This window comes from Vitis vinifera, chromosome 1, assembly GCF_030704535.1.
Source record: "Vitis vinifera cultivar Pinot Noir 40024 chromosome 1, ASM3070453v1".
Taxonomy (NCBI): domain Eukaryota; kingdom Viridiplantae; phylum Streptophyta; class Magnoliopsida; order Vitales; family Vitaceae; genus Vitis; species Vitis vinifera.
This window is the reverse complement of record NC_081805.1, coordinates 3146661-3170179: the sequence shown is the minus strand read 5'-3', so window position 1 is coordinate 3170179 and position 23519 is coordinate 3146661. Positions and strand designations below refer to the sequence as shown.

The 23519-nt window shown below is 33.2% G+C and overlaps 3 protein-coding genes and 1 non-coding gene across 4 annotated transcripts; 1 reads left to right on the top strand and 3 right to left on the bottom strand.

Moving 5' to 3' along the window:
• The first annotated feature begins 532 nt into the window (after positions 1-532).
• On the top strand, positions 533-1779 carry LOC100254184 (LOB domain-containing protein 40). Its single transcript, XM_002282566.4, has 2 exons — positions 533-853; positions 961-1779. The coding sequence occupies exons 1-2, from the start codon at positions 664-666 to the stop codon at positions 1530-1532; spliced, it is 762 nt and encodes a 253-aa protein (XP_002282602.1). The 5' UTR covers positions 533-663; the 3' UTR covers positions 1533-1779.
• A 4592-nt stretch (positions 1780-6371) lies between these two features.
• Positions 6372-7523, bottom strand: LOC100259299 (LOB domain-containing protein 42). The gene is made up of 2 exons (XM_002282550.5): positions 7199-7523; positions 6372-7120 (listed from the first exon to the last, which is right to left on the bottom strand). Exons 1-2 carry the CDS (start codon positions 7386-7388, stop codon positions 6585-6587), a joined length of 726 nt encoding a protein of 241 aa, XP_002282586.1. The 5' UTR covers positions 7389-7523; the 3' UTR covers positions 6372-6584.
• A 9608-nt stretch (positions 7524-17131) lies between these two features.
• On the bottom strand, positions 17132-17222 carry TRNAY-GUA (transfer RNA tyrosine (anticodon GUA)). Its single transcript is given in 2 exon segments — positions 17132-17167; positions 17186-17222. It is a non-coding gene; the product is annotated as a tRNA-Tyr (tRNA).
• A 2029-nt stretch (positions 17223-19251) lies between these two features.
• LOC100264474 (zinc finger protein CONSTANS-LIKE 16) lies at positions 19252-21655 on the bottom strand. The gene is made up of 2 exons (XM_002282542.5): positions 20195-21655; positions 19252-19695 (listed from the first exon to the last, which is right to left on the bottom strand). The coding sequence occupies exons 1-2, from the start codon at positions 21233-21235 to the stop codon at positions 19438-19440; spliced, it is 1299 nt and encodes a 432-aa protein (XP_002282578.1). The 5' UTR covers positions 21236-21655; the 3' UTR covers positions 19252-19437.
• Between the last annotated feature and the right edge of the window lie 1864 nt (positions 21656-23519).

The following is a 23519-nucleotide window of genomic DNA, read 5'->3' as shown; positions in this document are numbered from 1 at the left end:
TGCCCCTGGATGGTTTAATTAGAAGTGCTGAGGTCTTACTCAGGAGTCAGGAGGTCCCTCTTGGAATAAGGGGAAAACGAAATGCCACACCCCGGCGAGTGAATGAAACATTTTGTGACAATGAAAATCAATCCTTTGAATAATCAAATGATTAAAATCCCATGCATTTCATTTATAAATCATCCACATTACTCACATCATATAATTCTATTTGGTACAGCTTTTGCATTATTATAATAAATGTTCTGTCGTGTGCACCCTTATACAAGAAAAGAATATTCAGGGTGAATTATTAATTATCATACATTAAGTATCAATTTCAAGCGTAATTAGAGGACGTAATGAATTTGTATTATGATGTTAAAGGTAGTGTAGCAAGGTAAACCTTAAACCTAGAAAAGTCCAAAAGTAGGGGTTATTTCCAAAGAAGGCATGGCATCTCAAACTTTACTGGATGGGAAGTAAAAAAAAAAAAAAAAAGACAGGTAGCGTGAAGTTAAACCCTAGCGCTTTAGACAAACAGCTGTAGTCACCGCCCACAAACACCCCCACAGCCTCTGAGACACCACCTCAAACCTTTCCACTTAAATACACATCCCTCACACCCTTTTCAATTCCGTACTATAAATCTCTCTGCAACAACGGCAGCAACGCCCTACAGCCATGAGGATGAGCTGCAATGGCTGTAGGGTTCTTCGCAAAGGTTGTAGTGATGACTGCAGTCTCAGACCCTGTCTTGAATGGATCAAAACTCCTGAATCCCAAGCCAATGCCACCGTCTTCCTAGCCAAGTTCTATGGCCGTGCCGGTCTCATGAACCTCCTCAATGCGGGGCCTGAGCACCTCCGTCCCGGTAAAGAAAACCCCACCACCCTCTCTCTCTAAAACTTTTCTTCTTTTCTACGTTTTCTTTTTGAGAAATGATCTGTATTTTTTTTTACCCGTTTTGGTTGATCACAGCCATATTCAGATCACTGCTTTACGAGGCCTGTGGACGAATCGTCAATCCTATATATGGATCGGTGGGGTTGCTATGGTCCGGGAACTGGAACCACTGCCAAAACGCGGTTGATGCAGTGCTTGGAGGATCGCAGATCATGGAAGTCCCTTGCGATACCGCTGCGATCCGCCCTATCCTTCCGCTCAAGGCGTATGACATACGCCACCTATCCAAGGACGCAAACTCTCCTCATGACCTTCACAAGGCTAAAACTCGAAGCCGGTTCAAGCGGTGTGGTGCTCGATCCAAACCCCATTTGGATTCGGCTGAGTTTTGTAACCCTGGATGGAACCAGTTTTCCCCGGTCGACTACAACCGAACGCCCAGTCACGACTCCTCTCTGATTCAGCAGGAGACTGACAGCATGTTCTCTGTGGAAACCGTGGAGGCTTCGCTGGCGACTCCCCCAAAACCAAACCAACTTCTGAAATCCGATGGCCAAACCGATAAAACCGAGGCTGGGTTGGAACTCACTCTTGGCTTCTATCCAATCTCACGCCCCCACGCGTGTAAGCTGGAGCTGGGGCCTTGATGCACGGCAAGTTTGGCAGCTTAGTCGGGGTTCAACTCGTTCCCCTTGATCTTCTCCTGGGGTTAGGATAGGGCAATAGTTGAGATCTTTTAGTTCCTGCTGTTTTAGTTTCATCCTTTCACATTTTCTTTTTCTTTCTCCTTCTTTTAAAAGTTCTATATCTCTGGTGTTTGGGTGCATAATCGAAACAGAAAAGATGGATACACAGAAATATATACACATGTTATCAAAATCATTTGAATCTCAATCTATGACCATCACCAAATCTGGAAATTCCATATACAAGAAATATAAACATGTTGTCCAAAGCATTTCAATTTTCAATCTCAGACCATCGCCAAAATTGGCATTCCATCAGTTACTCTCTCGTGATGTGCTGCTGCAAACGAATTGGATAAGTACAGCAGCATTGAACCAGTCTGTCTTGATGGGAGATATGAACGAAGCACTGTTGCATTCAAAAATGTGGTTTGTCATCAAGTATGCTTTTTTGCTGGCGTGGTAATGATGAAGACTTGAGGGGTGACAGTGCTGAATATAGAATGACTTTGTCTTATGTTCAGAAATCAAAGGTGTGAGTGAGTCGTGGTGAAGTGTTTCCACGTATACGTATCGTGGCGAACATGCACGTATTTTCAGACACCTGCTCTTCATGCATCGCCCTCGCTCTTTGGAGATTTCAAGTTCCAATTTTTCTTAAAAACGGGACCGCTCAGTTCATCTGTGAGTGAATGAATTACCTTCTCGTTCGAATTTGCTTCATGGTCTTTAGTTTGCTTTATTTATTGAGCTTTGGGTTATTTGCTCTCTACCTCTTGCCCACTTCCTTAATTTCTTGCATGGTTATCATGGTGGCTCTTGTTCCTCTTGAGTTTTAAGGTTAATTAAGTAGTTAAAACTGTTATTCTGATTGAATTTATGCAATGTTTATTTTAATTTTCAATATCGCACAACGAAATTGTTTTAAGTTTATATTTTTTTTTTAAAAAAAGAAATCTTTACTCCGAAAAAATTGACACTAAATAGATGAGACTAGTTATACACGTCCAGATTTTTGGATCTACTTATCAACTCTCCCTGCACCTCTCATTACGATTGAAAGAGAAATTTATGAACAAATAAAAGTGGGGAAGGTGTCTATCAAGTAGAAGCAATTCTATCTAACCATAAAAGGAAAAAATATTGCACTTGGTTGAATTTGATACGCAATTCTCTTTGGAAATGGTGTGGGGAGAGAGAGAGAGCTCTTCGAAAATTAATCAGGGACTCTTCCATTAAATTTGAGAGCTACTTTCAAAAGAACAAGTATACGCCATTATGGCTTCGAATCTCAATAAATATTCCATTTTATAAAGCATTGCCCGTTGCAAAAAGATTGTTAAAAAAGGGGGTCCAACATGGTGATGAATGGATCCATAATCGATCTAAACAGCTACTATAAATGGTGGAATAATAAACATATGGGAAGCATTACTGGGAGGAACAGAAAATTTGACAATTAATGGAACGTTAGTGGAGTATGACCAGGAGAAAAAGCATCCGGCTCCTGTGTTAATGTTGACAAAGATGGAATGGTTCGATTTAACACGGAACGAATATTGAGATCGTGGAATGAACTGATTTTCCCGATACCCCTAAATCAATACGTTTAGGAGCTTGGGTTAGGTCAAACTTGCAGAACTGAGCTTCAATTTTTCTACCTAAACCTCCCCTAACCAAGGGTTCCACGCCTTCCGCACTAAGTTTGAGGGAACATCTTCAAACTTTTTGCTGCTTTCCCTGCCTTTTGTGCACCTTTACGTTAATTCTCATTTGTTCTTTCTTTTTTGTTCAATCCAATGTTTTCAAATTCTGTTGATTTCACCAAAGCTAAATTGAAAATTTTATCTCCCACAGTTAAATATCAATAAGATATTAATAATAATAGAAAAAAAAAAAAAGAGATTAAAGATACTATTTATCATTTTCATTTATTATTTCCAAAATTAAGTTAAATTATTACATAATTGGATAATATAAAATAAAAATGGTAATTAGAATTAGTTAAATACCTACATATGGCATTATAGCCATGATTCTAGGTTTGTGTTTTGTGTAATTGATAATTTCATTCCTAACTAGAATTTTCAGGTGTTTCAAGATTTTTCTATGAGAGAGATGACATAATGTGAGGCTGGAAAATGATGAAGTTAATTCAGAGAGAAAATCACGGAAAATAGAGCAGCTTGAGAGAAAATCAATCATTCTCTAGGCAGAATAGATTTCTCCTTAGGTGGTGACTAAGGTGGTGTTTGTTTTTTTGGCTTTTTGTTGAAAACAATTTAGTTTTAGAATTTAGGTGGTTTATTTTTCTACTTTTTCATGACTTATTATAAACTTTTTACTAAATAGAAAAAACCAAAATATGTAGCTTTTTCTAAATAGAAAAAATAACATATTGGTTTTTTTTACTTTTTAATACTTAATAGAAATAAAATACTACAAAAACAAACAACTTAATATTTAATACTATTAAGTATTAAGGTTCTATTTAGAATTAAGTAAAAAAATAAACACCACCTAAATGTGGATCAAAACGTTTTCACACTATTTGATCCCTCTTGGAGACCAATCGATCATCACAAAGGCGATGTGGATTTGCCTTCAAAATTTTAAGACAATTTGATTGATTTTCTTCAATAATCTATAGTCCTACAATCTTGAATAAAATTTGATTTTAAAATATTGAATTTCATTGGCCAAAAAGTCCCTCCATAAAAGGATTTCAAACTCCAATCATGTTCTTTGTTTTCTATAGTAAATGTATTACGTAAGTTAAAAAAATTTTAAAAATAAAAGACAGTTTTATTTGAAAAGTGTTTTAAAAAATATTTATGAAAAATAATTTTTGAAAATAATATATTTTTTAGAACAAAAATTTATTAAAAAATGTTTAGTTTTTATATTTTAAAAAATAATTTTTATTTATAATATTTTATTTTCAATCATTCACTCAATTTATATAGTTTTTTATTAAAAAAAAATCCTAAAAAGTAAGTAAAAATTATTGAACATAATTAAAATAAGTTGACAAAAACATCTTATTTTTTTATTTTTTAGTTATCAAATATGTTTTCTCACTTTTTTTATTTTTAAAAACAAAAAAGTTATTTTTGAAAACAAATTGTTAGAGCATCAATATTTAGACCTTACTTTTTGAAAATCATATTCGAGAACTTAGTATCCTCTGTGCATCAATACTCATGAGTCATGATGGTTTAATTTGCTGATATATTTATGGATGAAATCTCGCGATTTACGTCCAAAGTAATGTAAAGATTAAATCTTTAATTATAAAAATGACAAGACTTCAAAGATTAAAAATTTGATTAAAAAAATGGGCAGATATAGAATAATGCAGTTTCACATGTCACAGTGCCAACAACTCCAATGGAGCGTCTGTAACGAATTGCATTTGCATTGTCATATTCTCAACAGGATGATAGCAAATTTGCATCACAATTATACTCATCCATGGTGTTTCTTAGTATAATGATTCCTTAGAAAAATCAACTTCTCTTGGATTCAGCAAGTAAATAGAAAACGGATTCTCTAAAATAATGATTGAAACTGTGTGTCGAAGAAGGGAAATGTTCCGAATGAGAAAAAAGAGACGCTCAAATTTTTTAAGATATCATCTAGCGCACGCTCATTGTGGACCCTTTGGAATACTTGGGATACAAATATGAAACGCATCTTCCTAGTTCGTTGAAACTGGCCTCTTCTGCTGCTGGTACAATCATTATCACACGTGAAATTCATGTGGAAGGTGGCAATATTTTTCAGTTTCGCCCGATCGTACAGCACCTATGCAATGATGCCCCGGTAGACCATGTTATTGGGTTTGTATTACCGATTACATAAACATAGAAATGAAAATCTGCCAACTTCAACAAGTACTATTATTCCAACGTACGGATGTTGAACATAAATCTGTACTCGGGACGAACACGAACTGCTTTTTACAAGTGATATAATGTTAATTTAGTGGGATGTGCCCTGCACTCAAGGGCAAGGTGGATTAACAATCTTTAAATTCACCCCGCAATTAAGATTTTTTGGATGCAGCACCTCATATCAATAATTAAGTAAATAGCTTTTCCATCACATTGAATTATGTTGATTACAAGAATAATCCATGAAATATTTTTGATAAATTCAGTATCTGAATGCTTTCAGTTTTATAAAAGGATAATAAAATGTAGTTGAGAAATAAGCAATTAAGTTAAAATTTTGGTTCTTTTTCTGCTATGTATTAAGATGTGATCAAGCTTCAAAACAGTTTTGCAGGTCAATGAAAGTGACTGCAACACCCACAACACCCACGACCCCGCCGGAGCAAAAATGAAGAAATTATAACCGTGTCCAATTGCTGAGACTTGGATCGAAGCCGCGTAGTCGGTTGTTAATGGAATATGATGTGGGCTGACCAAACGTGGAAGTTTGAGAAAATTGTGTGCATATTTTTCGGCGGAGCATCTGGGATGTTTGGAATGAAATGTACTGAATGCGACATGCATGATGAAATTAACTAGACCACACGGAAGTCATGCAGCTGCTTTACGATCTACAACATGAATGAATTAGAACCCTAGGGAGTTTCATTTCATTGTAGAGCACGGGAAGCTTGCAGCCATGCCCTTCGATGGATGAAACATAAACACAAAAAATGATGGAATCTGTGTTTTGAAATGATGATTGTTGACAGGATCTAGTCAATGAGCCGCCATATATGCATGCGGGTCGATCATCCATTCCAGTTAAAATGAGTGATACTGCAATAAAATTAACAAATAAATATTAACAGTTCATCATCCCAAGTGTTTATCAATTTTATAAGTGTAATGTTGCTTCCTTTTCTTTGCTCTCTAACTTTGGTTAATTTTGCGAAATGCTAATAATGTATTGATTCCCATATCATAAAAATAACAAACAAATGGACATCTGTTCCGGCGATTCAGCACCACAACTATCCATCTCTGCCCAGCCCTTGAAAGGAGCAGCCAATGGGTGCTAAAAGTTGGTCCCAGAACCAAGAGTCAGTTCCAACTTTACTTTGCTCTTATCACTTTCCGTATCTAATTTTGTAAGCCATTCTAAGTGATAACCTAACGACGGTTCGTGACTCGGCGTTTGATTGAACTCGTGTGAGCTAGGCCACGGCAATCTAACGTCACAAAACTTATCAGACTGATCTGCGGCTGGTTTGGTTGCAAAGTCGAAAACCAAGCTGGCTTGAGGTTTTGGCTTGGACTTAGAAGAACGCTTGAATGGTTTTGGGGCTGGGGCTGTGACTCTATTGAGGTTTTCAGTAGTAGGGAATTTGAAATCCTTAGAGACATGACGTATGTCATAGGCCTTTACAGGATGGTCGCTCGGGCTGCTTGAGGTAGCTTCAGATGGTTTTCTGGCGATGGGAACACCTCTGAGCACTGCATCCACGGCATCGAGGCAGCGGTTCCAGTCACCGGACCAGAGCAATCCGACGGACCCATATATTGGATTCACTACCCGTCCACAAGCTTCCCAAAGCAGCGATCTGAATATGGCTGTAATCAATTAAAAACATAAATAAAATAAATACAAACTCTTGATAAAGGAAGACGCTGAGTCAAAAGAGTAAGTACCGGGGCGAAGTTGTTGGGGTCCGGCATTGATGAGGTTTATGAGACCTGCACGGCCATAGAATTTGGCAAGGAAGAGAGTAGCATTGGCTTGGAAATCAGGATTTTTGATCCACTCAAGGCAAGGTTTGATGATGCAGTCTTGGCTGCATGCCTTGCGAAGAACCCTACACCCATTGCAGCTTGTTCTCATGGTCCAATTCTTCGCACCAAAAGTGATGAGAGATAAGAAAATAAGGGGGTAAGAGTGAGTATTTATGCTTAATTAATTATCAAGAACAGAAGGTGCATTGCCCTGGGTCTAGTTCATCAGTCAGTCGCCCTTCACAGTAAAATTCCAGCCCTGGTTTGGTACTCGTCGATTATTTTTTTGTCAAATCATGACTATCAATGGCGGACGTAAGCCCCAAGTCAAAGTTTGTTTGGTAAAACCCAAAATGGGAACCATCCACTACGACCTTTTAAGTGAATTTGATAATACAAATTTCTTATTACTGAATTAATCTAATAAGTAAATAAATCTTGAACTTTAAGTTAAAGGACAAATAAGTAAAATTATTATTATTATTATTATTATTATTTATTTATTTTGACAAAATTGGCATATTACTCACTTTCATGAGAGAGTTTTATTTCATAGAAAATTAAGAAGATTATTAATGACGGTATAAAAACTGTTGAGAAAAGTGGAATTAAAATTCAAAAGCAGAAACGGGTCAAAATTTTCTGCACGGAATATTAGATCCCATATGCTTCGGAACAATGGGTGATAATACTATCTTTCTGACATTAGATTCGAGCTTATCTCAACTAATACCATTCCTCTCATCTTCGTTTTTTCTATTCAAAGTAGCTCACTCTTCCCTAATAAGCCTTGGCTTTATCAATTGATTAGTCAGGAACGATGTCACACCCAAATTTTGTGGGACAGTCTGGTCAATATTGATTTAGAAAATGTAAAATAATGTGGTAGGCAACCACACGAGTGTTGATTACGTCTCCCTTGAAATATGGTATGTATTAATTAGCCACAAACTTGGGCCGGAAAACAATAAGAAAAGTCATGAATTACGTTTTAGAATTCATGTGTTTATCGTGGTGGACCATCTATCCTTTCATTTTAAAATAAATCGATGTGGGAATTGATGAGCATTTTCAACTTTGTCAAAATCATTAGGTTTTCATATTGTTTTTTCAAATTTTAAATTGCTTGCCCAAGTTTCCATAAATAGTAGAGGACCCTTATTATATATGTATATGTATATATATTTTAAGTTATTTATCCAAGTTCGAGGAGAGGAGGAAGAAAATATTCATATTACTCGTTTAAGTTTAATTTATAATTATTTTTTATATTAAATTTTAAAAAAAAATCAATATTTAAACATGATATCAAAACTTGATTTGAAAAAAGGTCATATATTCAAATCGTTTTCTCGTAATTTACATTATTATTGATTTAAACTATCTTCTCACAATTTACACGAGATTATGTATTTTACATGTTTGCTTCTTTATTTGTTAATCTCATTACATTACTAAAAATTATTTAAATTACAAATATTCCTAAAAATAGTTAAAATATTAGTCGGGAAAAGATAAAAGAAATCATGAATAATTATTTGATCTTTATTTCACACTTTCATCTTCATTTCCCTCCCACCACTATAGACTAAAAAACGATAATGCAATCCCTTCTTACCCCAAAATCATCTATCAAAAAAAAAAAAATGTTATTGGAGTATTATTTACCATGTTAGGAAAACGTGTATTAGGGGTCGGTGGGTGATGAATTGAATTCATCCCTTATCATTAAAAAAAGGGAAATAAGTTCGGTTGAAGTCATCATATTAGTTTTTTTAACCAATGATTCATTTAATTACTACACGTAGCAAGGACCGCTACTAGTCTTTCTGTTATGTCTTAAGCATGCGTCAATCCCTAAATTAGTAAGAAAAACATAAGTCCCAATTGTTAACCAGTTGATGATTAGATGGGTTCAATTATTGGTCGAACCCAATTGAAATGCCCCCATTTTTATATTGTAGAACCCATCAAGTCCAAAGGCCCTTAGGAAAAACTAAAGGGCCACTACATACATTAGGAATTGAAGACTCGTTAGCTTAGGAGAAACCCCAAAAAAGATTCTCTACGTATAGCAAATCTGGTTTTAGGCAAAACCGTGGATTTTGTCCCACAATTAAACTATTCCCAAGTTGGAAAGAGTTGGTACTCTTTTGCATAGATCTCTATAAATTAACACATCATAACAATTGGGAAAAATTAATCTCGTTCATTAAGCATGATAAAGGAAAAGTCGTAAGATATTGGGAATTTTGCACATGTCTTATTTTAATAGTTGTATTGTAAATACCTGGGAGAAGGCTTCTGGAGAAGCGGCTTCAATGGTTTGAACTTTGACCTAGGCCCTAGGGGAAGACTGTAAAGAAGTAGGAATAAGGCGGTGGTTGATGTCGAATTTTGCATTTTTAAGTACAAGGATTCCTTTGACATGAACTAGGAACAAACTGGTGCATGAATCCACTGGGATTATAATAAAGCCCATTCATCTTTCTCAATTTCCACTTGATCGTGAGTTCATTTTTTTATTACACTTACAATGAATGCGACTGGGTAAAGTACATGAAAAACTTGAAGCCGCCGACGAACTGACTTTTTAATTTGGAAAGAAGAAGTCAGACTTGGGAACACTACTTCAGTATCCCAATGCTGTCATGCTAAAACAGCTCAATTATTTTGGTTACAGTAAGAATGTGTTTGGGAATATTTAAAAGTATTTATATATATATATAAATTAGGTATTCGATGAATTTTCAAAGAACTTTTTTTATAAAAACGTTTTAACCAAAATTCTAAATTTTCAAATCGTCAAAGGCATGTGAATGGACAGGGCTGGACCGGGCCTTAGCCTCTTTGTTCAGGTCTCTTGCTAGAAATTTAAATGTGAGTCCAGGGCCGGTTCTAAACCTAACAATTTAATAAATGAGATTATGTGTTAAGGCATGCTATTTTAGGATTTTATTGGGCGTCATTGCTTGGGCCGGGCTCAGGCCCGCCATATCATCCCAAACGTGGACTAGGCTTTCGCCAAAAATTTTGGGTGGGCTAAAGCTCGGCTTCAGGCCTATCAATTTCCATCTTTATGAACGCAATAACTTTATGTTTGGGCCGTAGCTGGTTTTAGCATGGGCTTTGGTACTGGGTGCTTAGGCCAACAGAAAACCTTAAGGTTATATTTGGTTTTGGAAAAGTAGTATGAAAAACAAAAAAATAATAATAATAAAAGTAATAATTTTCTTATACTTGGTTATATTATGAATTTTTTAAAAATATAATTAAAATTAATTAAATACTTGTGTATTCTTAAATTAGTTAATATTTTTATAGATGAGTTAGATTAAGTGATTTACTGATTATAAATTTTTTTTTTTTTACTTTTTCTTTTTTTCTATTTTTACTTTCCATTTTTTTAAGAAAAAAGAAAAGTACTTTCATATATTAGAAAATAAGCTCTGTCAAATGAGTTCTAAATCAAAATAACACAAAATACCAAAAAAAAATTGTCATTCTAGACCATGTCAAGAGTGCTCCTATCAACACATGGTAAATTTCTAGTGATGATGGTAAGTTGGTAATTATACTATGAGATTCTCTCACATAAATAAAAGAAAAAAAAAACGAAAAGTACAAAATGCATAGCATCCGAATATCGATTGCTTCCCAGCCACATTGGTGGTAGGTAGAGATGGTTTTGGTGAACAATCACGTGCAGATAGAGTGGCATAGCAGTTTAAATTACAATGAGCACCCATATAATGCTAGTTTTAAAAATATTACCAATCAAGAGTATATTTTTGGGTCACCCTGCAACCCCCGAGTAGATTGAAAACAGGGGCAACAAGGGTAAGAAAAACTGCATTCAGACAGCAGGCAGTCACGCCTATGCATGCCGGACTTTTCTCAATAGTAGAGTAATTTAAAAAAGTTATTCTTCAATTACTGTAGTGGAAGAAGTTATTACAAATATAGAGTAGTTTTTGCAAGATAGGAGAGAGGAGAGAGGAGAGAGGGTGAGAGAGAGGAGAGAGGAAAGAGGAGATAGGAGAGAGGAGAGAGGAGAGAGGGTGAACGGGTAAAATTTTTTAAAAAAGGGAACTCGTCTCTTCATTAAAAAAGGGAACTCGTTTCTTGAAGAGACGAGTTCCATGAAAAAAAATATATATATAATTTTTAAAAAATTCTCAAATTAAAAAAAAAAAAAATTGGAACTAAAGGCTTGACACGAGTTCCCATGGGAAAAATATATATTATTTATTTAAAATATATTTTTCATTTAAAAAAATCCCAAAAAAAATAAAAAATAAAATTTCTAAAAGGAACTCGTCTCTTTTTTTTTAAAAATATATTTTTTTATTTTAAAATCCCAAATTAAAAAAAAAAAACGCAATTCCAAAAGGAACTCGTCTCTTTAAAAATATATATATTTAAAAAAAAAAAATTCCTAAAGGGAACTCGTCTCTTCAAGAGACGAGTTCCCTTTAGGAAAAAAAATATTTTGTTTTTAAAATATATTTTTTATTTTAAAAAATCCCAAATAAAAAAAAAAAAAAAAAAAAAAACAATTCCAAAGGGAACTCGTCTCTTCAAGAGACGAGTTCCCATGTAAAAAAAAATATTTTTTTTAAAATATATATATTAAAAAAAAAAAAAAAAAAAAAAACAATTCCTCAAAATTCCTATGGGAACTCGTCTCTTCAAGAGACAAGTTCCTATGTAAAAAAAAATATTTTTTTTAAAAATATATATATTTAAAAAAAAAAAATTCAGAGTTACTTTAGGAAAAAAAATATTTTTTTTTTAAAATATATTTTTTATTTTAAAAAATCCCAAATTAAAAAAAAAAAAAAAACACAATTCCAAAGGGAACTCGTCTCTTCAAGAGACGAGTTCCCATGTAAAAAAAATATTTTTTTTAAATATATATATTAAAAAAAAAAAACAATTCCTCAAAATTCCTAAAGGAACTCGTCTCTTGTAAAAAAAAAATTTTTTTAAAAAAAAATATATATATTTAAAAAAAAAAATTAAGAGTTCCCTTTAGGAAAAAAAATAATTTCTAAAAAAAATATATTTTTATTTTAAAAAATCCCAAATAAAAAAATAAAAAATAAAAAAATAAAAAAAAAAACAATTCCAAAGGGAACTCGTCTCTTGAAAGAGACGAGTTCCCTTGTAAAAAAAAAATTATTTTTTTAAATATATATATTAAAAAAAAAAAAAAAAAAAACAATTCCTCAAAATTCCTAAAGGAACTCGTCTCTTCAAGAGACGAGTTCCCATGTAAAAAAAAAAAAAAAATTTAAAAAAAATATATATTTAAAAAAATAAAAATTCAGAGTTCCCTTTAGGAAAAAAAAATAATTTTTTTAAAAAATATATATATATTTTTTAAAAATATATTTTTTTTTTTAAATATATTTTTTATTTTAAAAAATCCCAAATTAAAAAAAAAAAAAAACACAATTCCAAAGGGAACTCGTCTCTTCAAGAGACGAGTTCCCTTTGTAAAAAAAAAAAAAAAAAAAACAATTCCTCAAAATTCCTAAAGGAACTCGTCTCTTCAAGAGACGAGTTCCCATGTAAAAAAAAAAATTTTTTTTAAAAAAATAAATATTTAAAAAAATAAAAATTCAGAGTTCCCTTTAGGAAAAAAAATAATTTTTTTAAAAAATATATTTTTTATTTTAAAAAATCCCAAATAAAAAAAAAAAAAAAAAAAAACACAATTCCAAAGGGAACTCGTCTCTTCAAGAGACGAGTTCCCTTGTAAAAAAAAATTATTATTTTTAAATATATATATATATTAAAAAAAAAAAAAAAAAAAAAAAAAAAAAAAAACAATTCCTCAAAATTCCTAAAGGAACTCGTCTCTTCAAGAGACGAGTTCCCATGTAAAAAAAAAAATTAAAAAAAATATATATATTTAAAAAAATAAAAATTCAGAGTTCCCTTAGGAAAAATAATAATTTTTTAAAAAAATATATTTTTTATTTTAAAAAATCCCAAATTAAAAAAAAAAAAAAAAAAAAAAAAACACAATTCCAAAGGGAACTCGTCTCTTTTTTTTTTTTTTCCATAGGAACTCGTCTCTTCAATAGACGAGTTCCCTTGATGAATTGTTTTTTTTTTTTTTTTTTTAAATATATTTTTTTAAAAAAAATTTGTTTTTACATGGGAACTCATCTTAAAGAGACGAGTTCCCTTGAGGAATTGTTTTTTTATTTTATTTTAAAATATATATTAAAATAAAAAATATTTTTAAGAGACGAGTTCCTTTGGAATTGTGTTTTTTTTTTTTTTTTAATTTGGGATTTTTTAAATTTTTTAAAAAAATAATTTTTTTTCCTAAAGGGAATTCTGAATTTTTAATTTTTTAAATATATATATTTTTTAAAAAAATATATTTTTTTTAATATATATATATTTAAAAAAATATATATATTTTTTTACATGGGAACTCGTCTCGAGAGACGAGTTCCCTTTGGAATTGTGTGTTTTTTTTTTTTTTTTTAATTTGGGATTTTTTAAAATAAAAAATATATTTTAAAAAAAAATTCTTTTTTTTCCTAAAGGGAACTCTGAAATTTTTTTTTAATATATATATTTAAAAAAAAATATATTTTTTTTACATGGGAACTCGTCTCTTCAAGAGACGAGTTCCCTTTGGAATTGTGTTTTTTTTTTTTCTTTTTTTTAATTTGGGATTTTTTAAAATAAAAAATATTTTTTTTTTCCTAAAGGGAACTCTGAATTTTTTTTTTAAATATATATATATATATTTTTTAAAAAAATATTTTTTTAAAAAAAATATTTTTTTTTGTTTTTTTTTTTTTAATTTGGGATTTTTTAATCAAAATCTACCACCCACATGGATGTACTGTAACCCAGACCCAGACCCAGACCCAGACCCCATACCCCAGGCTGATATGAGAAGGGAATGACCTTGAAAATAACATACCACACATAGAATTTCCTTTTATTTTATTTTTTTTCTGAAGCAGTTGATGGGTTGCTTTCACTTGCAAATAAAAAAAGAAAACCGGAGAAGGGTACATTAATTTGATGGTTAGTGTGATTTTGGGTTATCTTCAAAATCCAAAAAGCTTGAGTTTTCAAGTAGGGACCGAGCATAGAGGCATGTTATTTGGTGGGGAAAGGCCAAGGTTGAAATTTAATTCCAAGGGGCCACTCTCAACATCAAATTCCATCTTTTGGGTTTGTCTTTTCTAACCCAACCTGGAAATGAAAGACGACTGTGCATTATGGAATGAAAGTCTGTGGCCTTCACAAAAAATTTCTTAGAGATTCTATATTATCTTCCTTCCTTTCATGGATGATATTTCTTTTCCATTTTTCTTTTTTCTTTTTTTCTTTTTTGTTTATTAATTTCATTGATCAAAAAATATGATTGGAATGCGCATGAGATTATGTGTTCTTTTTATATTCATACAACTTAGGGCCCTCTTCAATGGATCGTCTAAAATCTAAATAACCCAAACAAAAATAAATAAATAAATTTGAAAAAAAAAAAAGACAAAGTAGCTCTTCATAAGCTCATTTGGTAGTATTTTTCTTCAAACTGCTTTTGTAATTTAAAAAAAAATAAATATTTTTGGAGAATTATTTATAAAGTGTATTACATCCGTGAAGGAAATAAGTGTTTTTTTAACGATTTAAAATTTTCTCTTAATAATGATTCTCCCTCTTTAATATTTTTCACTATTTAAATTTTTTTATCTTTCAATTCTTTCCTATAAACAAGTCAAAACACATGCAAAATGAATATATGGTCACTCTCCTAACGAGTATATCAATGCAATTTACATACAAATGCAAACATTCTCTAATAAAAAATTATATAAACTTTCAACTACACAAATCACAAATTCAAATATTATTTACTTTCTAAACCACTTTAGAGATTATTTCAAACTATTGCAAGGATTATTAAGCAAAATTTTAACTCAAATTCTCTTATAATATATTTATTCGAACAACATAACTTTCTTAATCTAAGATAAGCGCAAAGAAATTAAGTAAAGAAGATATTAAGATTATAAGTATAATGATACTAAGATTTAACGTGAAAAATATTTGAGAAATAAAAAACCATGGGTTTACAAGCGACTAAGAGCATCCACCATGAAGAAAAATCAATTGAGTACAAGGTTTTATCAGCTTAATCCTATCAATCTATCCCAGACTATTTGACTAACACTTTCAACTTCGACTACACACCTTCTTTCAAAGCACATTTGTAGTCCACATCAAGTTTAACCTCAACCTTTTCTTGAGTCTGTATAAGAAGAAATTGAATTTTAATGCAAACACAGATCAAATGAGAATAAAAGAAATGGATGGAAGAATCCAAATGAATCAACTCTTTTCCTTTTTAGAAAATCTTATGAAAAAACTAATTTGTAGATAAAAACTAAGAAGAATTTTCTTGACAACCAAACATAACCATTATGGATTGAAGAGAGAACTTGAGAAAATTAAGAGTGACGACTACTTTTTTTCTCTAGCCCTAGAATGAAAATTTTGGGTTTAAATAAGAAGAAGAATCCTTAATCCAATAGTTGAAAAAAGATTAAGTTGAAGATAGATCGATTTTATATAAATTGGGATCGATCTTGAAACATGACACAAAAAATACTTTTTTTTTTATAAAAAAAAAAACAATTATCCAAGTCTCCCAAAGCTTATTTAAAAGATTTCTATTAATTTTGAAAAACATGGTTGATTTTATTTTCTCCATTCATTACCTCAACTAAATACTTTAACCTCTACACGCTTTCAATACCTTTTTTATTATGCAAACAATTGAGAAAAGATTTGAAAGATTCAAGTTGGGAACACATTTGAAGGTTTTGATTTGAATTACCATTCTAACTAAGAGTCCGTTTGATAATGATTTTAGAAAATGCTTTTAATATTTTTAATACTTAACTTTTTTATATCATTTAAGTATTAAAAATATTAGAAACGTTTTTTAGAATCACTCCCAAATACACTCTAAAGCATTCATAAAAGTAAAATATCAATCTAAAAGTTGGATATTTGGAGGTTTTGTTAATCTTTATTATGCAAAAATGGAATAAAATTATTATTATTTACGTTATATCCAATGTATAACCAATGCATGTAGAAATGATTGACTTTTATTCTTAATTAAAATCAATGATATTAAACTTATTGAAATTGGATAAAATTTATAATTTAAGAATAACTTGTTTGGGCCCCTCTAAATAATTCCCTTAACCAAGACTTGAACTCACCACAACCATTTACCAATTTACCTTAAAACCCTAAGGTTATGTTTGGTTATGAAAAGTACAAAGAAAAGAAAAAAAATATCAAGGAAAATGTTTTGTTTCATGTTTGGTTGTCCTATAAAATATTTTAAAGAAAATTAAATATAATTAAAATTAGTTAGATACTTATGCATTTTAAAATTATTTAATCTTTATAGTGATGAGTTAAAATAAATAAAATGAATTTAAAGTAATAAATAAAAATAATTTATCATCTTTAACTCTATATTTTATTTTCCTTCACTTTTTCTTTCTTTTTATTTTTCCTCTTTTTTTTTTTTTTTCATTGGCATTTTCCCTCAAATTTTCCGAGAACCAAACATAACAAACATTTAATGGAAACCTTCTGCTTTCCATTATGAATACCTATTTAAACTTACAAATCCAATGAAAAAATAAGTATGTGGACAGCTAGAGTCTAGAGAAGATCATTTTGAGAAGTCCAAATTTTAAGGGGTTTTACCCATCCTTGCTCTAGGATATACTCAACTGGAAGATAGTGAAAAAAAACTATGGTTTAAAAAGCAACCAAAAATTTCAATCCGACCTACCGGATTCGAACCAGTGACCTAAGGATGACTAACAGGTTGACCCACTACAGTCCTCCGCTCTACCAACTGAGCTAAGGTCGGTTTGGGTATAGAGCCTACAATTGTAATTAACCAATTAAAAAACGGTATGTTTCCTGTGCATAAAAGCTTATGCATTCCGTGAGATTTGCTTTCATACAAAAGACAGCACTCATTACAACATTTGAAATACTTACTCTAATTTTAATTTTCAACTTATACAGGGTGGTTAAGATTACAATTAGATTCAAACAAAAAACTTCCCTAAAAAGGATGAGCACATGTTATTTTGGTAATGAAAAATGGCGTGGTTTTATTTTTTTTTGTTTTTTTATTTAAAGTAATTTATTTTTAGAAGTTAGGTTATTTATTTTTAAAATTTTTGATGAATTATTACTATTTTTTAAATTTTTTTTGACTAAATAGAGAAAGCAAGTTTTTTAAAGGTTCCGGATCAACCCGACGCCCAACCTAGCCCATTCTCTGCAATGTTGCAAGCCAAGCAAGCACAAACAACCGAACCAATTTGCAATAACCTTCAGATCTGAGTCTGTAACGCCGGGGTAAAAGGATCGGGAAATAGACTGCGACAAGTCCAGCTCAACCAACTGCGAGAACCCTGCAGCCATCTTGCGAAACATGAGAGGCCCCGCCCTGGCGCACAGCTTTTTCTGCTCGGTGCTCTGCAAATGTAGCCATCTCTTGCAAACTAACTCGAAGACCTCCTTGTCCTTGTTGCTATGCAATTTCGCCAGAACCGCTCGAAGCTCGTCGTCCGTCAACGCCTCGTTGTCCGTCAGCGCTTCGTTGATGCAAACCCCAGATGCCTCCTCCACCCCCACCATTGACGACGAAGAAATCCCAGACCCCAATCCCAAGGAGAAGAGAGAAAACAAAACCTTAATTTTGAAATGAAGGATTACAGTTAATCGAAACCCTAATCTACTCTTCGACGAAAGGCCAGAAAGAGGATAAAGAGGAGGAAAGTGGGAGTGAAATTACTAGAATAATGCTTAATATAAAAAAGCATTTAAAAATTAAAAAGCATTTAAAAATAATTTGATTTAGGTTTTATATTTTTGGATTATTAAATATAAATATTTTATTTTAATTATATAAAAAATAAATATATTAATTATTTTTTGTAAGAATGATAATAAAAAATTATTTATTATAACAATTTTATTATTTTGAATTTTTTAGAAAAACGTTAAATTATATTTTTTAATACATTAAAATATTTAGATATTGATTTTTAGTATATAAAAAAATAAACAGATTAATGCTTAATAAAAAAAATATTAAAAAAATAAATAATTTAATACTTAATAATATTAAATATTATTTAATATTAAGTTAAATATAAATTCTATTTAGAATTAAGTCAAAAAAAACAAACACTATTTTAACAAAGCTTTGGTAGTGTTTTCAATTAGAAGCATTTTAAAATTAATTTTTTTTAACATATTCAAAACTATAATTTTTCTTATTTATAAATTATAACACACTAATAAATAAAAATAAATATGATGAACTAAGTACTTTTCTTCACAAATAAAAGGAGAAGAAACAGCCGATGCCAGCAAGACTCTATTGACTAAACCATCAAGTCACAAAATTTCCCATTATTATCGAAATGAAAAGCAACTTCCCCTTTATTATTTCCAAAAATATTCTGGGGCCTGGCCATAAATCATTAAATCGCATCTTTGCTTAGGAAAAATCATATGCTGCCACATATATAGAAACAGGAAATGGTAAATAGCATACAGGGTGCCAATTGCCATACGTCATCCACTTTTCAAACTTTATGTTCCCATCGAATAAGTTTCAATTCTAATAATTTGCTAAAATGTCAAAATTGCCATGATCATTGATAGAGATTAGATTCCCGTATGGTCAGTGGAACCCACTGGATTATGGAAAATTGAGATTGGTCCCTGGACTCTACCGCAAAATATTCTGCTCCACTTGGCTTGTAGTTCCTTTCCATGCCCCAACGTCATTTCCTGCCATAGAAGCATGGCATCTATGGCTTCTTCTTCTTCTGCACGGTCAAATTCGCTGGCAAACTCATGGGATCATCCGAGGATTCCTTAAACAAAGCCTTTAAGCTAAGGTTTGATTATGGGGAATATATATATAATTTAACAATATGTGACAAAAGCTTTTCAGCTTATACTCATCAACTGTTGGATTGAAGACGGTGCCGTTGAAGGCCTAACTAACACACCCAAGTTTACTGGTAAATAAACAAAGCAAACTAGGCGGTTGACAGTTATTTGTTGAGCAAAGGAAAAGCTGCGGGTCCTCCAAAGGACGCCCTCTTCACGAACCTACCCTTCATTCTGGGTCTCTTCTCTGCGTTCAGTTTCCGAACCTCATATCTTATTTTCTTGGAGAAGAGCCTTGTTCGCCGTTTTTCTCTGTATCTGGACACTCTTGCCTCTCTACCTCCATCTCCCATTGCTGCCTGTTGTTCTCCCATTCCACCAAACTCTCCATATGGATGATGGACTTGTATTCCACAAGTGCCCTGAAAAATTCACAAACAAACACGTCAGTTCATGTCAATAACGGGCGAATGATGAATCGATGATTTTACCGGAGAGAGGCATAAGGAAAGAGCAATTATCATTACAACTGTACTTCTCTCTTCCTGCTCGATTTGTTTCTATCAGTCTGAATTAATTTGGTAAAGGATTACGTATTGGAAGTTTTGGGTTTTATTGGTGGTATCAGGAACTGAAGGCTAATCGTACTCCCCACATTTGAGGGTTACAGTTGGTTTGTCGTGACTCTCCCATTGCTGCAGTAGGATGGGAAGAAGACGCAGTATTATGTGCATTGGAATCCAACGATTCCCCACTGAGTTTGGCTTATTGAGCATCTGCTTAGTTGGGCTAAGTGTTGTGAGATAGAGTAAAAACTTTCAGATCTTAGATTTTCTGCTCCAGACCATATATGAATTAATAAAAAAATGAAGTGGGTACATGCGCTTAAAATTGATAGAGCATGGAGAAAAGCATACATACCAAGCAGTCAGGCCAGCAGTCATCGGGGTCGAGTTCTGGGCGATGGCCGTTGGTCCATGGAGACCCTTGGCTGGCCCAGGCTGTAATGATTGCCTCATAATCAAGCCTCAATAATATCTTATTTTTCTTCTTTGGATCATCTACTTTATTATTCATGTCCATTGCTCCCACTGCCACTTTCTCCTCTTCCTCTTCGCATGTTGCTGGAGACCCGTAGTCGAAGTTCAACTCAAAGGGCTCTCTTGTCATGTCGATCTCTGCATCGGCTTGGCAGGCCATTACACCTCCTATGTCTTCTTCCTCTTCAAGCTTCACTCTTCCACTGTGTAAAGAATACTCCACCGACTCCTTCTCTTTACAATCTATTAGCCCCAAACCTTCCATGCCAAAAGATTCATTGTCAAGGCCCTTACCCAATAAACTTTCTACATCAGCTGCAAATTCTGCAAGATCCATGTCTGATGGAAGAAATCCATGTAAAGAATCCACATCATGACCACGGCCAGCTACCAAGGCTTTCGTTTCGCTTCCAGTGACATCTGCAGTTTCTGTATCGTTAGCAACTGTTGTTACAGCTTCATTCGAATTTGTTGACGCGCAGAGCTCCGCAACAAATGGATCAAATATCGGAACCCTATAAAGAAGCTGCTCTTCGTTGTCATCGTACGACGTTTCATCGGCTCCGATCTCCGGTACGAACGGAAGGGGGTTTCGCGTGAGTTCATCTGATTTAAAAGCTGGATGTGCTGCAGGCTTTCCATGTCTCGGTGTCCGAGCCTTTCGAGTGAAACCCTGGTGCCATGAGGGCATAGAGTTCTCCAGTGAATCCGCCCCCGGGAGTTTGAGAGAGGCTGTTTTAAGGCGAACCCTTTCATGCCTACGAGCCAGAGGGTTGGCCGAGTGCACCGACATGTCGCACGCCTGGCACAAGAAGGCATCATCGGCAGCACAGTAAAATCGAGCACGCTTCCGTATGCAGCTATCACAGGCCCTGGCCGTCTTGCCACCGACGGCGTTCGCCACATTTTTTTCAGAAATCATCAGACAAAAAGCTGATCCAAAATCAAACCTGGAACCTCAACAACACAAACACAAGAAGATCAAACTAAATCTTAATAGGAAACGTTGGGAGTGAACTTTCTCGGTTTAGAGACCTACAAAATGGTACAATTATTGGGTACATGGAGAGTCGGTGTGACCCACACACCGCGCTTTTACAGGCTATTTAACAGTCCAGCCCTTGCCTTCGATGCACTTTTGGGAGTTTCCAGCAGAGGAGAATTTCGCTTTTGGACCCACAACAAGGCCTTATCTCTTCTCCCATTGGCTCAACCTATAAAGTTCATCCTAATCTGCGCCTTCCCATTGGCTACCTCTCTCATCAATGGATTTCTGGTGGGGACCCTTGGCTGAGGATGAGAATGAGTCATTGATACCATCCATCCTTTCCTGGCTAAAATTTGAACGAGACCCTTTTGTTGCTTTGCCTTCTTCTTCGAGTATACCCCTGCTTTCCGTTGAGGTCGGACTCCTCCCTGCGGTCCCCCTCTCAATCTTTCCATGCCCAATCCATTTTAGCCACCTGCCACTAAGTGAATTTCCACATTTAATTGTCAACTTTCCAGTAAAGTTTCACCGTTTGGATTGATTGATTGAACTTTTAAGCAACTCTACTCTATCTCATTTGAATTTTGATATACGCTTCAAAATTCCAGATCCTAATTCTATCTATGAAGCCCATAAGCTAAAATTAGCTGAGGAGGGGACAATGACAAAAGGAAATTACCCTCTTTGTAAACGTTTTATTGTTTTTCTACAAGTCCAAATATCCATTTTTCTTTGAGCTTCTGCTATATATATATATATATATATATATATATATATTTTTTTTTTTTTTTTAATAGGAAAGACAGCTTCATTAATTTTCCTCAAAATCATCTAAAAAAGAAGCCAATTTTTCTTAAAGACATTTATCGGTATCAGCATCACTGAGGAGTATAATCATTTCTTGTTACTTCGATAGAAAGAAACCATTAGGTCTAAGAAATTACCTATAAAATTATTGTCTATGTTCCCCGTCTTGTAGATTGATGGTTACACGCAGAACTGAATGTCATTGTTCGGCTATCTAGCTAACATATCTTCAGGCAACGTGCCAAAGTGGTGTGCAACAAAGTAACCTCGTCCACAGTGCCCGGGTTTTGTTTAAACGGAGAGTGACTTTAATAGTCACAAATATATCTCAGCAGCAAGTCTTTTCTCCAAATATGTTGAAGACGATATATTTGGTATATACATATGTTATTTACCCTTATTTTCATGGGGAGAAGATATTTATCTTCAAAGGATATTTATACTAGGACTTCTTGAGATATTTATGAAGTCATGGATTCCTTCAACCTTTTGATATTTATAAATTCATGGAGTCCTTCAATCTTTTGGAAAAAATAATTCATTTTAAATTTTGGGCAAACTTATTATTATTAGGAAATGGAGGAGTGATTAGACTAACTGATACTTGACCGTTTGTTTTAGATGGAAATGAAATGAAACTTCGAAATCCAAGACAGGTAAGGCTGCTCACAATTGATTCTAGGAATCACTGGGCTGTTGTTGAATGCTTCGGGGTCAATCTTTGAGTTGTAAGTTGTAACTAGTGGGTGCGTGTTTCTTTTTAATTTTACTTCCACTTCGCTTTAATTAGTGGTCCAAATGTCTTTGCAAATATGGGAAATGAAATTGAAGAGATGGATATTGGATTCTGATAATGATAAAATTAGGATAAGATTTTGACTTATATCTCTTCAGATAAACACACCATGCCATGTCATTAGGGTTAAGACAGCCCTCTCCTTCAGGAGACTACTCAGTGTATGTGCACCTCACCCTTTCCAAACATGGAGTGCAACCATGTCAGGGAAAGTTGGATTGCCTTAGTTAGCGCTTTTCACTTGAATTCAAAAGAAATCAATCAATTAGAACTCATATCCATTATTGCCAAAAGCACTTCCCAACAAAAGTTGAAATATTCTACAGTAACAGGCATAAGCTTTTCTGGGCATCAGGACGTCTGTGCTGCAGAACGAGTACACCACCACATGGCGTTTTACACCGTCGAGTAAATCTTCTTCTGTCTCGTTGTTTTTTTCCCATTCATAGCCACACGATAGTTCTTTTTCAACGGGGACACCTTACTGGATTCGTCAATGAAGAATTAAGCATGCGGAAAGTGAATTGGATATCTTTACATTTACAATTTTATAATTTTATGACAAATGTGATTGAAAGTCTTCCATTTTTGTAAATGAAATGAAGTATTATGTAA